The sequence below is a fragment of the Saimiri boliviensis genome, chromosome 11 (assembly GCF_048565385.1).
Source record: "Saimiri boliviensis isolate mSaiBol1 chromosome 11, mSaiBol1.pri, whole genome shotgun sequence".
Classification (NCBI taxonomy): domain Eukaryota; kingdom Metazoa; phylum Chordata; class Mammalia; order Primates; family Cebidae; genus Saimiri; species Saimiri boliviensis.
Genome location: NC_133459.1, coordinates 83,367,613 through 83,384,711, shown reverse-complemented (window position 1 = coordinate 83,384,711; position 17,099 = coordinate 83,367,613). Strand labels below are relative to the sequence as shown.

The 17,099-nt window shown below is 35.6% G+C and overlaps 1 protein-coding gene across 2 annotated transcripts in view; it reads left to right on the top strand.

The window, feature by feature from the left end:
- The window catches only part of COL24A1 (collagen type XXIV alpha 1 chain), a 400,711-nt gene that overhangs the window by 259,487 nt on the left and 124,125 nt on the right, over positions 1 to 17,099 (top strand). For both annotated transcript variants that reach the window (XM_074381116.1, XM_039473942.2), the window contains 5 exons: positions 5,629 to 5,682; positions 7,437 to 7,490; positions 8,060 to 8,113; positions 9,501 to 9,554; positions 9,714 to 9,821. In XM_074381116.1, the coding sequence (XP_074237217.1) occupies positions 5,629 to 5,682; positions 7,437 to 7,490; positions 8,060 to 8,113; positions 9,501 to 9,554; positions 9,714 to 9,821 (324 nt within the window). The remainder of the gene's footprint in view (positions 1 to 5,628; positions 5,683 to 7,436; positions 7,491 to 8,059; positions 8,114 to 9,500; positions 9,555 to 9,713; positions 9,822 to 17,099) is intronic.

The window sequence follows — 17,099 nt, the reverse complement described above, 5'->3', positions numbered from 1 at the left end:
ACACAGCCTAACCACCAGCCAGATAACAAAATATCACATTAAAGGCCTATTCACCTTGGCTTTATTTATATTTACATCATGTCTGGCTTTCAAAAAAAGTTATAAGGCAAGCTAAAAGACAAAAACAGTCTGCAGGACAAATAAGCAGAAACAGACTCAAGGATAGCAGACATTTTGGAATTATCAAACTGGGAATTTCAAAGTGAGAGAGAAATAAAGTTTTTCTCAAACAAAAATTTAAGGAGTTTGTCACTAGCAGACCAGCAAGAAGTGTTAAAGAAGTTCTTCAGAGAGAAGAAAAATGACATAGGTAAGAAACTCATCTAGGAAAGAAGAGTGTTAGAGAAGGAATAAATGAAAGTAAAATAAAATATTTTTATAATTCTTAATTGATCTAACAGATAATTTGTACAAAATATTAATAGCAACAGTATATTTGGTATTACATCTCATGGATAAGTCAAATGTTACAAGGAACCAGAGGGAGGAATTGTTATAAAGTACTAGCACTACTCCTGAAGTGGTATAGTGTTCTTCTAAAGCGGACTTGATCAATGGCCATAGCACCCTGAATGTCCTCAATCTTGTCTGATCTTGGATGACCCTAAACAGGGTCAGGACTGGTTAGTACTGGGATTGGAGATGACCTAGGAATACCAGGTGCTGTAGGGTTTTTTTAAAAAGGAAGAAAATGGACCTGGGTTAACTGTAAATATGTATTGCAAACTCTAGAGTGGTCCACTTTAAAAAGTTTTAAAAGTAGTATAGTTTGTATACTGAGCCAAGAAACAAAATTAAATCATATAAAATGCTTAATTAAAATGAGATGCCAGGATAGGCATGGTGGCTCATGCCTATAATCCTAGCACTTTGGGAGGCTGAGGCAGGTGGATCGCTTGTGGTCAGGAGTTCAAGACCAGCTTGGACAACAGGGTAAAACACCATCTCTACCAAAAATAAAAAATTAGGTGGATGTGGTGGGATGCACCTGTAGTCCCAGCTACCCAGGAGGCTGAAGTAGGAGAATCACTTGAACCCAGGAGACAGAATTTGCAGTGAGCCAATATATGCTGCTACACTATAGCCTGGGTGACAGAGTGAGACTCCATCTCAAAATTAATTAATTAAAATAAAATGAAATGGGAAGCCAAAAAAATAAACAGAAGAAGACCAAAGAAGCAGCAGCAATAAAGAACAAAGACAACAAACGAAAACTAACAACTATGGTATATACCAACTCAACTATATCATAGTCACTTAAATGTCAATGGTCTAAGTGAAGCAGGAACAGCTGCAAGAAACAGACCTCTCGGACACTGGACTAGGAAGGAAGAGGTTATTTATGTCGGCTGAGAGCAAGGCAACATGTTTGTCTAATAGCCAAGCTCCTCTAACAAAGAGAAGCTCTGCCTTTATATAGGCTTACAAGTCTAGATATTACACGTGAAAGGGTTTTGTGTTTACAGCCTTAGAAATTACATGTGAAAGGGTCTTGGGTTTACAGCCTTAGATATTACATGTGAAAGGGTCTTGGGGTTACAGTTTTAGAAATTATATGTGAAAGAGTCTTGGGGTTACAGTTTTAGAAATTACATGTGCAAGGGTCTTGCAGTTACAGTTTTAGAAATTACATGTGAAAGGGTCTTGGGGTTACATTTTTAGAAATTACAGGTGAAAGAGTCTTGGTCAATGGAGGAGGCGTTGGGTGGGGGTTTGATCTTGTTTAGGTAAAAACAATGCCTTCCAGAGAGATTCCCCACACTATGCCTGCTATCTATAGGAAGGCGATTTATATATAATAACAAAACCGGGCAAACACATCACAAGGAAGGAAAACTGTAGACCGATATCACTCAGGAACATAGATGTAAAATCCTCAACAAAATATTAGCAAATTTAATCAAACAATGTATAAATGGAATTCTGCATCATAACCAAGTGGAATTTTTTTCAGGTATACAAGGCTGTTTTAACATTAGAAGGTCAATTAATATAATCCATCACCTCAATAGGCTAAATAAGAAAATACGATATAAAAAGATGCAGAAAAATCATTTGACAAAATCCAGCACCCATAAAAACTCTCAAACTTGGAATAAAGGGGAACTTCCTAAGCTTTTTGAAAACCAAGTTTTTCTAAAAACCTTATAGCCAACACTACACTTACTGATGAGAAAACTAGATATTTTTCCATTAAGAACAAGGGAATAGGGAAAACACGTTCCTCCTTTTTTCAATTTTAACTCCTATTCAGCATTGTACTGGAAGTCCTAGCTTGCACAATAAGAAAAGAAAATAAAAAGTATACAAATTGGGAAAGAAATAAATCTTTCTTTGTAGATGGCATGGCTGTCTGTGTAAAAAATCTTCAAGAACTGATTTTTAAACTCCCAGAAGTAATAAGCAATTATAATGAGATTGTAGCATAACAGGGTATAAGTTAATATACACAAGTCAATTGCTTTTCTATATTACCAGCAATGGATAATTGGAATTTAAAATGAAAAACACAATCCCATTTACATTAACACCAAAAAGGAAAGAAAGAAATAGGTATAAGTCTAACAAAATATAAACAAGACCTATATGAGGAAAACTTTGATCAACGAAATTGAAGATCTGTATAAATGGAAGGATATTTCATGTACATGGCTAGGAAGATCAACATTGTTAACATATTAATTCTTCACCAATTGATCTATCAATTCAATGAAATGCTCATCAAAATCCAAACAAGTTATGTTGTAGAAATTAACAGATTCTAAAGTTTATATGGAAAGCCAAAAGACCCAGAATAACCAATGCAATATCAAAGAACAAAGTTAGAGAACAGACACTGACTTCAAGATTTACTGTAAAACTGCAGTAATCAAGACAGCATAATATTGGCAAAAGAATAGACAAGTACAATTGACCCTTAAACAACACAGGTTTGAACTGCAAAGGTCTTCTTATTTGTGGATTTTCTTTCACCTCTACTACCCCTGAGACAGCAAGACCAACCCCACCTTGTCTTCCTCCTCCTCAGCCTACTCAGCATGGAAACAATAAGGATGAAGACCTTGATGATGCCCTACTTCCATTTAAGAATACAGGATTCTTTATTCTCACTTACTTTAAGACTGTACTATATAATGCATATAACATATAAAATATGTGTTAAACAACTGCTTATGTTATTAGTAAGATGTCCAGTCAACAGTAGGCTATAAGTGGTTACATTTTGGGGGAGTCAAAAGTTGTACTCATATTTTTAACTGTGCGGGAGGTTGGCACTGTCACCCTTATGTTGTTTTAAGTGTCAACTGTAGATCACTGGAACAGAATGGTGAGCCCAGAAATAGAACACAGATACACTCTTTGTTCTACACAATGTACACAATATATAGACACAAATAAAGTGATCTGCGGCAAAGGAGCAAAGGCAATACAATTGATAATCTTTTCAACAAATTATGCTGAAACAAATAGATATCCACATGCAAGACATGAATCTAGATGTAGATCTTACACCTTACACACATGCACACACACCCCTACACCCTCAAAATGAATCCTAGACTTAATTGTAAAAAACAAAACCATAAAGCTCCTAAAATATAAACACAGAAGAAAATGTATGTGACCTGAGATTTATTGATGAATTTTTATGATGAGTATTTAGCTACATCACCAAAAGCACAACCTGTGAAACAAAAAGTTGATAAGTTGGACTTCATTAATGTTTTTTAAATCTGCATTGAAAAGGCGCCATTAAGAGAATGAAGAGATAGTCCACAGACTGGGAGAAAATATTTGTAAAGCATGCAACTGATAAAAGACTTGTATCCAAAATATAGAAAAAAACATTTAAAAGTCAACAATTTTCTTAAAAAAAAAATTAAAATGTTGACAAAAGATGTGAACAGACACCACACTAAAGAAGGTATAGAAATAGGATAGAACCATGTAAAACTATGCTCAACATCATTTGACATTAGTGAATTGCAAATTAAAACAATGATGACGTACCACTGTCCACCTGTAACTTTGATAATACCAAAAGTTGACGAGGATGTGGAACAACAGGAGCTCTCATTCATAGCTGGTGGGAGTGCAAAATGGTACAGCCACTTTGGAAGACAGTATAGCAGTTTTTTACAAAGCTAGGCATACAGTGATCACACTCCTTCATGTTTACCCAAATGAGTTGAAAACCTACGTCCACACAAAAACCTGTACAAGCATGTTTATAGCAGCTTTATTTATAGGTGCAAAAATTTGAAGCAACCAATGTGAACCAATATGTCTGCTATAATTGGACCATGTTTCCCCAAAATTCATATAGTGAAATCCCAATCCCCAAGATAATAGTATTACAGGGCAGGGTCTTTGGGATGCCGTGCCCTAGTGATTGGGTTTAGTGCCTTTATAAAAGAGGCGTGAGAGAGCTCGCTCACCCCTTCTAACAAGTGAGGACACAACTAGAAGGCACCATCCATGAAGCAGAAAGTGGATCTTCACCAGACACTGAACTTTCCAGCAACTTGATCTTGGACTTTCTAGCCTCCAGAACTGTAGGAAATAAATATCTGTTGTTTATAAGCTATTAATTCATACTATTTTGTTATAGAATCATGAGTGAACTAAAACAGTGTCCAGTGAATAAATGAAGAAACAAACTGTGGTTTACCCATACAGTGGAATATTATTCAGCAATAAAAAATAAATGAGCTATCAAACCACAAAAATTTATAAAGGAACTTTAAATGCATAGTTAAGTTAAAGAAGTTAAGAAGTTAAAGAAGTCAGTATGAAAAGGTTACATGCTATATGATTTTAACTATATGACATTCTCGAGGGGTAAAACTATAGAGTCAGTAAAAAAAAATCACACATTTACTTCTTTAAGATACAATTTTATTTGTCACATATTTGCTAATAATTTTAAGTAGATGAATGACTATCTCATGAATTAAATAAGATACCTTGTCAAAATGCTTAGCACAATGTGATACTTAGAAAGTGCTTAATAAATGTTGAATGAATGAGTAAGTTAGAGAAATAAAAGAATGAATACCACTCTTTTCTTTTTAATACATGAATAGCTTAGTAAGTTTATTTTTTAAAACACACATGAGGCTGGGCACCATTACGCCTGTAATCCTAGCACTTTGGGAAGTTGAGGTAGGTGGATCGCCTGAGGTCAGGAGTTCATGACCAGCCTGGCCAACATAGTGAAACCTCACCTTTACTGAAAATATGAAAACTAGCCAGTCATGGTGGCAGGTGCCTGTAAAAGCAGCTACTAGGGAGGCTGAGGCATGAGAATCGCTTGAACTCAGGAGGCAGAGGTTGCAGTGAGCAGAGACTGTGCCGCTGCGCTCCAGCCTGGGCAACAAGAGCAAAATTCTGTCTCAAAATACACACACACACACACACACACACACACACACACACACACACATGAATCAACTAAAGATATAATTTTGTTTATACAAAGTAAAGTAATATCTTGATAAATGTATTATGTATTTCTATAATTATGTATTACGCAAATCTGTGTTACAAAACTCATATCTAGTTGCATACGTTTACTGACATAGCGTAAATTTTTATTCTCATGTCTTAAATTTTATTTTAATATAGGGACTGCGAGGACTGCAAGGTGATGTTGGACCTCCTGGAGAAATGGGCATTGAGGTAAATTTTTTGTGACTCTTCCTCATAAATAGTCTACTTTTTTTAAGACTCTAAGATAAAATTAATAATTAGATATATCTTATGAAGAATATTTCTGTAGTAATGTTTCATATTCAGAAAAAGCCTAAAATTTCATTAAAAGCAGAGATGATCATTATATGTCTAATTGTATACGTATGAAGTTCTCCTCTAATAATCCCATCATTGAAATGACAGAACAGCAAATAGATAAGAGCTTTCCCTTCACTGATTTGAAGTTGACTTGATAACTTTTCATTCTAGGATATTATATACCCTGTATAGAAGAATACTGAGACATTACCCAATATAGGATATATTTTGGAATTATAAGCCAAATTTGTAATAAATATCCAATCATTTTATTTCTATTGTTTATAACTTTAGCACTAAATAAATTAAACAAATTCCTTCCTTGGCTGGTGTGAAACTGCACTCTCTTGATTTGCCACTTCACCTTCTCATTAGCCTTTCTCAGTCTTGACATGAAGTTGCCCTTTTACTTCCTTGGCTTAGTGATCCTATATCACAGTGACTTTAATTACCAATATCACTCTGATAGCTCTCAGCTTGTTGGCTCCATTGTATGCCTCTCTCCTCAGATTCAATTATTGATTTCCTGTTATCTTTTTAAATATCCACCTAGATATCACACAGACATCTAAAATTCAAAATATCTAAACCAAATTCATTACTTTCCCACTGTTCTTCCTCTTTTTATTTATATCTCAATGAAAGATACCCCTTTTACCCAATAACACAAAACTGAGAGTCATCCTGGATTCCTTCTTCTACCTAATCCTCTCCAATCAGCTATCTTTTTGTTTTGAATGGGCCTCTCCCTGCCTATTCTCTCTTAAGTCTACCCTTTCCTTTTTATCCCTATTGCCAGGGCACTAGACCCACACTCTTATACCATGTCTCCTCCAACTCCCAATATTCCATCATCTACCTGCTACCAGTTTATCTTTTTTGTATCATTCATTTCCTCTAAAGGTTTCAAGAGCTCTCATGGTCTTTAGGATAAAATGCCAGTTTCTTAACATGATCAGTAATGGTTTTTGTGATCTAATTTCTGCAGACCTGTTCACCTGTGATGCCAGTAAAACTCTTCTCCCCAAAGGGAAGAGGAGGCACACATAGTGTGCTCACAAATAAAGTAAATATCTCTAGGAGACAAAAATAGTTGTAACATCAGCAATTGTAGGAACTTTAGGCCTGGAACTAGCGAGAGGTTGCAAGAAGTTATATGATCTCAAAGTAAAAAAAACTGAAAGCTTCCCAACAAAAATGAACCCACCATGAAAGAAGGCTGGGAAAGAAGCTCAGAGAGAGAGAGAGAGAGAGAGAGTGTGTTATAATATGAAAAAATTAATCTCTTATTTGCATATTTTTTATGAAACCAATAAGAAAAAATGATTTTTTTAAGGAAGCAGATTCCTAAACACACAACAGAAAGGGAAAGGAAGAACAAATCCTTTTGGATGAGATTTAAAGAATGAGAGAAAGGATTAGAAGAAACAGATCTTAAAATTCTTAATCTTAAGTGAAGTTGTTTTGACATTTGAACTATTAAAGGCTGTCAGAAACTATCTGTTCTTATGCTATGAAGTTTATAAAGGGACAGCAATTATGCCCTTTTGGACACAGATAGCTCACCCTTGAGTTCAGTGTTACCACCATCTTCTTAGGAGATTGTTATTACCTTTGTGATGTGTCAAATTATTCTCTTGTAGGGACCTCCAGGCATTGAGGGAGAGTCTGGTCTGCAAGGCGAGCCAGGTGCAAAGGTAACCTTCTAAAAAATAAAGGAGAGTCTCTAAACTTTCACTATTGAATCCCCAACATTTGCCACCATTGAATTCCCTACATTTGCCAACTTGAAAGCAGGTGGGAGCCCTCAGATAAAAACAAGAAGTGTTTTGGAACTCCTATTCCTTATGACAGCAGTCCCCAACCTGTTTGGCACCAGGGACTGGTTTCGTAGAAGACAGTTTTTCCACAGATAGTGGTGGAGCAAGGGATTGTTTGGGGATGAAACTGTCCCACCTCAGATCATCAGGCATTAGATTCTTTTAAGGAATGAGTAACCCAGATCCCTCAAATGCACAGTTCACAAGCGGGGTTTGTGCTTCTATGAGAATCTAATGCTGCCACTGATCTGACAGGAGGTGGAGCTCAGACGGTAGTGCTGACTGACCAGCTGCTCACCTCCTGTTGTGTAGCACAGTTCTTAACAGGCCTTGGACAGGTATCCTCTACAGCTCAGGCACTGGGGACCCCTGCCTTATGACATGTCCCCATAATTAGACATGCAGTCTTAGTAGAAAAGAGTTTAATCTTTCCTTTGTTTATTCAGGGAGATATTGGACTTGGAGGCAGTGTTGGAGGAACTGGGGAACCAGGGTTACGGGTGAGTGCCCTTTGGAAACCTTTTTAATACACTAACTCCCTTCTTTCAGAGACTCAAAACTTATTAGTCTAAGCACTTTAAAAAATAGCCAAATAAACTTTTCTGATACATTATAGAAAATATTTGGTTTTATTTCATAATTTCAAATGCTGCATGCCAAACCTTGTCCCTATTCTAATTCAGTAGCATTTAGTCTTAACCTCCTATCTCCTTTTCTCAAAATCAGGTATACTCTGTAGAACCCTTGCCAAAAATGTGGGGTCGCAGTGATTGTCACTAATGTTAGCATTAAGAAGAAATTAACAAATAGAGTGATCAACTCTCAGGATAGTTCCTGACCTAACAAGACAGATAAAAGATTGAAATCTAACTTATTGATTTAATTTGCTCTAAAAAAACAAACAAACAAGCAAACCTTTTAGCACACTGGTTAGGTGGAGAAAAAAAAATTTAATAAAAAATAAGAAAAATTAAAAATGGGGAAAAAAACCTTACAATCATGCAAAGCTAACAAGATGCAAGGACATAATTGTAAATTATTGCAATTAGATAGCTTTGAGAAGTTATGCTAATATAGACAGGCTTTATTTTGAGCTGTGATAAGGAGTTTTTTTCCTAAGATAACTTTAAGAGATACTTGTTCACTAAAAGGCAAAGTAGGGAGATAGGTTTTGTATCTGGCTTTTTCCTTTTTACTTTCTTTGTGTGTGTGTGTGGGATGGGGTGATTGGGAGGTGAGGATAATAGAAATGTCAGTGACAGTAAAGATGGAGCAACTGTAAATAAGCGCTAATTAATTTACTTTTAAATAATTTCAATATCAAGAGAGCCAGTCTTACTTTAGTAGCTTCATAAGGAATGGCTCTACATTTCCGCAAGTTCCATATCTAAAAAACAACTAATTAATGTATGAGAACATTAATCTTTACCTCTCTACGGAAAGGGAGAAAATATGGAAACTCTAAAAATCTGGTGGGGTGGTCATAACTGAATCAAGTTATATTAACCTATGTAAATTCAATACAGCAAAGCACTATAACTTTATGGCATGTAGTATTTACATTTCTTGAACTCAGAAATATAAGTCTAGCTGTATAAAATTCTAGAGCTACCAAATGGATATATATCACCTTTAATTATCTAAAATTTATTAATATTATGGGTTCATTTTATATTTGAATTTATGACCCTCTGAATCATGAAATCATCTTCAGAACTAACCAAGGCAAGCTAAATCATGCTCATTATACTGTCAAATTCTCTTTAGAAATAAAGTAGTAGAAATGAACAGAAATTTGCTATTTTCCATACATGCTACAGGCTAAAAATAAAATAAGATAAATTATATAGCAAAAAAATTAATTATACTGTTTCTACTACAAAATAGGGTGAGCCAGGAGCTCCTGGAGAAGAAGGTCTTCAAGGAAAAGATGGGTTAAAGGTAAGTTATACTTTTAACATTATATATAAAATAGATGTTTGGTAAAATCTTTAAAATATTAGACATCATTATTTTTGTGTGCCAAACAAAAACCTGCTTATTGTGTAGCATAGTTATTTCACTGCATTCCTTTACAAAAATTTTTGTATTGCATTACAGGGAGTTCCAGGAGGAAGGGGAATTCCTGGAGAGGATGGAGAAAAAGGAGAGATGGGCTTACCAGGAATTATAGGGCCCTTGGGTAGATCAGGCCAAATGGGCCTTCCGGTAAGTACTGCTGTGTTCACTTCAAATACTAAGTGAATTCACTGCCTGTATGTGTGCACATGCACACACCTACACACACTCTGACCTCTTTATAGATCCAGTGGATAATTGTATATGTGGAACTGTGGCTTGAGAGAAGGACAAGTCAAGAACTGGTTATCAGCCCTCCTAAGATGCAAAGAGGAAAGATACTTTTTCGATAAGCCATGGAACTTTTGTCATAAAGTATTTATAAAGCAATCTTTTATGTTGTCTCAAACTTAGTTTTATTAAATATTTTGGATCTTTATTCATATAACTGACATTATCAAGTAATATCCTATGGATGAAACAAGAAGTTCTTTGCAAGCATAATATGAGCTATCATATCTGATCCTAAATTTTGATATTACTTCAAGGGAAATTCTAAACATTGTATTGAACAAATTCTTTTAGCTCAAGGCAAATGGAAGATGTGAATAAATAATGAGATTTGCCGCTGAGCAAGATGGCTCACACCTGTAAACTCAGCACTTTGAGAAGCCAAGGCGGGCAGATCACCTGAGGTCAGGAGTTTGAGTCCAGCCTGGCCAACATGATGAAGCCCCTGCTTCACTATAAATACAAAAATTAGCCGGGCACCATGGTGTGCACCTGTAATCCCAGCTACTTGGGAGGCTGAGGCAGGAGAATTGCTTGAACCTGGAAGGCAAAAATTGCAGTGAGCCAAGATTGTGCCACTGCACTCCAGCCTGGGAGACAGAGTGAGACTCCATCTCAAAAGAGAGAGAGAGAGAGAGAGAGAGAGAGAGAGAAAGTAAGTAGCATCTTTTTTCTTCAAATGTTTAATTTATATTTGTTATGTTCTTCCAAATATAGCTGTCTAGTCATTCTGCTGTTTCATCTGACTGTTCACTTTTTCTTATATCCTATCTTTAAACTGGATTATCCTCAAAGTTATTATCTTTATTTCTCTAAATGTTCATGACTTTGGAGATATTCTCCTATCTCGGAAGTCTTTTGATGCTACCAGAAAATGGATTCTCCTTCCTCTGGACTCTGGCAGTTTTATTCTGCCTTTTAAAGATTGCAACATTTAAGCATATGGGTCTTTCCTCCAAGAGGAAACAGAGCTCTTCAAAACCAGATGCTCTGTCTTTACTCCTTTCCATAAACCACAGTACTCTGTGCACCAGTATTTCCACATGGGGGCTCAGTAAAGACTGAGGAACTAATTATGAGTGAACTGATCATACGGGTAGACTGGAAGACAAAGTAGCGGTTTACAAAGTTTATAATTTTCAGCTTTTTTTCTGTCCTTCTCTTTTCCTCTGGTTTCTAACCTGAAGATCACTGAATGGGCCCTACTCCAGTGAGCTCACTTAGGTTTGCAAGACTAAGAGGAAAGCTCTGTCTGGAAGAATACAACAAATATCGTAAATGAAACACAAACTACCTGTTTTAACCATTCACATTTATCAATGACTCTAATTTCTTTAGCAGCAATTAAACTAATGTTATAACACATCTACCCCAAAATAATAGCAAAATAACATTTGAGGAATGAAGATAAACCAGAAGTATCAGATATTTTTGAGTTCTGGCAAATAGAATCTTTTTTCTCTTCAGTTTTATTGTAGTGGGTGCCCATTTCTTCTCTGTCCTGCCCTCTCAGTCCTGGAGAACTGTGGTGGGTGTTCCACCACAGCAAATACAAAATATTTAGAGGTCCTCCCAAAAATTATCTTCCTTTTTTTTTTTTTTTTTTTTTTTTTTGATACGGAATCTCACTCTGTTGCCCAGGCTGGAGTGCAATGGCATGATCTGAGTTCACTGCAACCTCCACCTCCTGGGTTCAAGTGATACTCCTGCCTTAGCCTCCCAAGTAGCTGGGACTACAGGTATATGCCACCACACCTGGCTAATTTTTGTATTTTAGTAGAGACAGGGCTTTACATGTTGGCCAGGCTGGTCTGAAACTCCTGACCTCAAGTGAACCACCCGCTTTGTCCAAAGTGCTGAGATTACCATGCCCAGCCCCCAAAATTATCTTAAATATCATTAGTCCAAACACTAAACAATGTAATTTCACTTTTATATTGTCATAGAATCCTCCCAAGAGCCTATAGATGTTATTATTCCCTATTTACAACTGGGGGAAAAAAAACTTAGAAAAAGCTAAGAGATTTGTACAAGATAATATAGAAGATGGCACTGCTTTAAAATAATAAATAAATAAATAAATTATTAATAAAGACTTTTTTTTAATACAGAGTCTCACTCTGTCACCCAGGCTGGAGTACAGTGGCATGATCTTGGCCCACTGCAACTTCTGCCTCCTGAGTTCAAGTGATTCTCCTACCTTAGCCTCCCAAGTAGCTGGGCATCCAGGTACCCACCACCACACCCACCTAATTTTTGTATTTTCAGTAGATATGGGGTTTCACCATATTGTCCAGGCTCATCTCAAACTCCTGAACTCAAGTGTTCCTCCCACTTTGCTATAATCCCAGCATCCCAAAGTGCTGGGATTATAGACGTGAGCTACTACACATGGGTGATAAAGACACGTCTTATAATTTCTTTATTTTCTGACCTTGTATCTCTAAGCCTCCCTTCCCCATATGGTAACCAGCTTCGGCCGTATATTTCGCTTTTCTAGAGTTTTTAATAATTTTCATCTTTGTTAGAAGGCTCATCCTTCTTCCATTAGCATCAGGCCTGGACCCACAGAGAAGCCAAGTAACAAATGCCAAGAAAGTGTGATTATCTTCCTGATAACTCTGTCAAATTTGTTTTTATGTTAAAAAACCATCAACAGTTATGCATACTTTAGCATGTATTTTTTTAAAAACCACTGGCATAGTTTCCTAGCAGAATCCTAAGAGTTCATAGGAAGGGAAAAAAACAGAAAGAAAAAGGAAGGTCTGAACATATACCATAGGCTAACACAGCAAGGAATCCCAAAGAGGGATGATGCAGTATGACAGCTGGTGACGGGCAGAGCAGTGATGAAAAAGGGGCTCAAAACAAGGCATGGAAAAATGATAAACACAGGTTTCTTCTGCTTCATAGTGTTTCCCAGGAAAAATCATGTCTTGTACACATCTTTGGTGCCTTTTTTTAGTAACATCACATGTGTGTGTTTTTTATTCTTTTTGTTGTTCTCCTTGGAATTTTAAATGGTTTTCAGCTCATAAACACAATAAAAATACCATGGCATATTTTTTAAAAGAGTTTTGCGATCCAAGGAACTATTGCTTAATCAGACAGCCTGATGCTGGATTTATTTTTGCACTTTAAAAATTCTTCCTTAGGCAGTGTCACAAAGATGCTACCTTGGATTCATACAAAACAAACAAGAAAGAGAGTAAGAAAAAGAAATAAAACCTTTTTTTTTTTTTTTTCAAGAAAAGAAAAGATCTTACCTCCTAGAAGATTGAGGAATGAGATCTGGATTGAAAAATAAAGCAAGGGAAGCATCAGTGTGAATTCCAAATCCAGGAGTTAGATTTCTTTAAACAGAAAGAAAAATTGTATATTTCATATTTGAATCTTGTGCTAAAATGTTCAGTTTCCTAAATACATAACTCTGTGTGAGAAAAGAATTGGGAAGCATCTGAAAAGAAACATCTGCCTGACTTATGGTCTGTTATCTATGCTAAAAAATCTACCACTGTGTTATCTAAGATCTGAACAGATGTGCAACCATCAACTTCTAAGTTGGATATATTCAAATGAAATTGTCCTGTTTTTTATATTTAGGACAAAATTTGGTTGGATTTATTGAAATGTAGCTTTTACTGTCTGTTTAAGGTGGTGTGATATTAGGTAAAGGTGACTATCTTAAGAAAAGATAAAAGGAAATAAAGTGCCTTCTTCAAATAAGTTTTTTAAATAAGATCTTAAAAGTGAAGTCATAAGATGAGAAGAATATCAATAGTTAGAAAAGAATGATAAGATATACCTGTCTCTTATTTCTAACAGTTTCCTTGGAAACAATCAGTTGGGTTAATGGCATTAAGTGACATCATGGAGTAAATGGTTATCTAAATCTTTATCATCTGAATGGTTTCTGTGACTCAGGTGTTAGGCTTGTTTATTCTGAACAGCCTAACACCATTTTGTAACATACATTATAAAGCAACACAAATAGCAAGCCCTGCACTGACCACTTTGTCCCTGATATCCCACTGTTGGGATACAATTGTTGAGTGAGTCATTCTTTGGTTTATATATTCATACATGATACAAAATAAAGGGATTGGAGCTATGCAGAACTTCCCAAGATGGTTGTGTCAAGAGGGATTGTAAGTTAGCAGGGCTCTGTTTTTTCTATTCCTGTATTAGTCAGGAAAGAACCTTGTATGTCTTTTTTAACATAGATTTTCTTTGGAAGTAAAAATTCCATGGCTTTTTAAAAAGCGTTATCTTAACACTTTCTAAATTTTTATTCAGCCTTACAGACTGTGATTTTATAAAATGTTTTTGTTAATTCATGAATTTGATGAAGTTTTTGAGTACCTTCTATGAGGCAAGAACTCTACTAAACATTGGGGATACAGTGGGGAACAAGACTACCAAGTTTCCTGATCCTCAGATGTTATAATCTAATGAAGAAGACTGACAGATTAAAAGATCATTGCAGTGCCTGTAATCCTAGGACTTCGAGAGGCCTAGGTGGGTGGATCACGAGGTCAATAGATCGAGACCATCCTGGCCAACATGGTGAAACAGCTTATTTCAAAAATTAGCTACATGTGGTGGCACACGCCAGTAGTCCCAGCTACTCGGGAGGCTGAGGCAAGAGAATTGCTTGAACCCGAGAGGCAGAGGTTGCAGTGAGCCCAGATTGTGCCACTGCACTCCAGCCTGGCGACAAAGCAAGACTTTGTCTCAAAAAAAAAAAAAAAAAAAAAAAAAAAAAACCAAAGAAAAAATCATTGCAGATTGTGATAATGCAATAATGGAAATAAACATAAACATAGTAATGAAAGAGAATAACTTATTATGGGTTGGAAAGCCAACAAATTAGAGAACATATTTCAGCTAGGGTAGTGAGAGAAGTCTTCTCTGGATAGGGGACAATTACATTGAGACCTAAAGAGTAAAAAGGAGCCTATCATGCAAAGAACTGTGGGAGGATCCTTCAAGATAGATAAAGCAGCAAGGGCTGAGATAGAAAGGTGAGGATGAGCTAAGTATTTTTAGAAAACTAAATGAAAGCTATTACAGCTGCAGCATAATAAATAGTGAAAAGTTGTTTGAGATGAGCTTGAAGAAATAGGTAGGGAGTAGATCATGAAGGACTTTTTAAGCCATGATAAGAAATTTGAGTTTTATTCAAATGTGGTTAGTGTTATTGTCTATCTCAAGAAATAAAGCAAATTACAGGAAAGAACAAAATAAATTTCATTTAGGAAAGCACATCGTATGCCAAGACAATTCGGTGAGAGAAAGAATTGTCTTTTCACCAAATAGTGCTGGAACAACTGGATAGCCACATGCAAAAGAATAAAGTTGAACCCTTCCTTATACTACAGAAAAAAATGAACTCAAAATGAGTCATAGGCCTAAATGTAAAAGCTAAAATGGTAAAAGTCTTAGAAGAAAACATAGGCATACATCTTCTAAGATAAATTGAACTTCATTAAAGTTAAAATTTTTTGATTCAAAGGACATAATCAAGAAAGTAAAAAGTCAACTCACATAATGGGAGAAATACTTGAAAATATCATATATGATAAGGGACTTGTATCCAGAATATATTAACAGTCTGATAATAAGATAATTAACATAAATGAAAAATGGACAGACTTAAATCTCTCCAAAGAGTATATACAAATGGCTAATAAGTACATGAAAAGATACTCAATATCATTGCAAATATTAGAAAAATGCATATCAAAACTGCAATGAGATACCACTTCATACCTACTAGGATAGTTAGTGTTCATGAGGATATAGAGAAATTGGAACCCTTATACATTGCTGGTAAGATATAAAACCTGCAGTTTCTTTATAAACCAGTTTGGCATTTCCACAAAATGTCAAACATGGACTTACTTTATGACCCAGCAGTTTCATTTCTAGGTATATATGTCCAAGAGAGTTGCATTCAAACAAAAACTTGTACAGGAATTTTCACAGCACATGGTTTATAATAGCTAAAAAGTAGAAACCCAAATGGGCAACACCTGATGAATTAATAAATAACATGTTAAATATTGTTTGACAATAAAAAGGAATGGTGTATAAGTACATAGTACAACATTGATAAGCCTTAAAACCATTATGCTAAATGAAAGAAGCAATTCACAAGAAACCATGTATTGTACTTTTATATGAAATGTCCTAAATGGGCAAACCTATACATACAGAAAGTGGATTAGTGATTGCCTAGGGCTAGAGGGGTTAGGAAGAAATGGGAAGTGACTTCTTATAATTATGAGATTTTGGGGGGGAGTGATGAAAATGTTCTAAAATTGATTTTGGTGATAGTTGCATGACTATTTGAATATATTAAAAATCATTGAATTGTGCACATTAAACGGGCACATAATTCATATATATTATATGTGGATATCATGTATGAATATATATGTATCATGTGGCTGTCACATATGTAAGTGTAAATTATTCCTCAGTAAAGCTGTTTAAAAAAAAAAACAGATATAATGTGATACTTCTGAGACAAAACAGCTACTTTCACAAAGTCTATAATAGTGAATCCCAACTGGTTCCTCTATTTTATCAGTAAGCAACAGCAAGCTGACTGTTCTCAATCAACAGGACATAGAAATGACATATGCAAATTGTATAAAATATCATTTTTTAAAGGGATGGGGTTCTTGCTAGGTTGCCCAGGCTAGACTTAAACTCCTGGGCTTAAGGAATTCTTCTGCCTCAGCCTCCCAAGTAGCTAGGACTATAGACACACACCAAAAAAAATAGTGTTCTTATTTCTACAATTATTGACTAAATCTTACACACACAAAAAAAAAAGTTGCTATTTTTCCTATGTGCCCTGCAAGCCTCTAGATACACAAATGGGTTGCAGTGGGCAATGTTAACTTTTAAAAGCCAACATTTTAGAGCAAAATATTACTTATACATTTCAGGGAAAGCACTAAAATAAACCAATCTACCAGCAGTAAATATTGACATCTCCCCCAAAAACTATAATAACAACATATCCTTGAAGAGAAAAATAGTGAACAAATAGTCAGGGGAGACCTTTCTGATTATAATAACAACAAAATACAACATAGAATAAGGCAACCCCTTTTCTCACACATA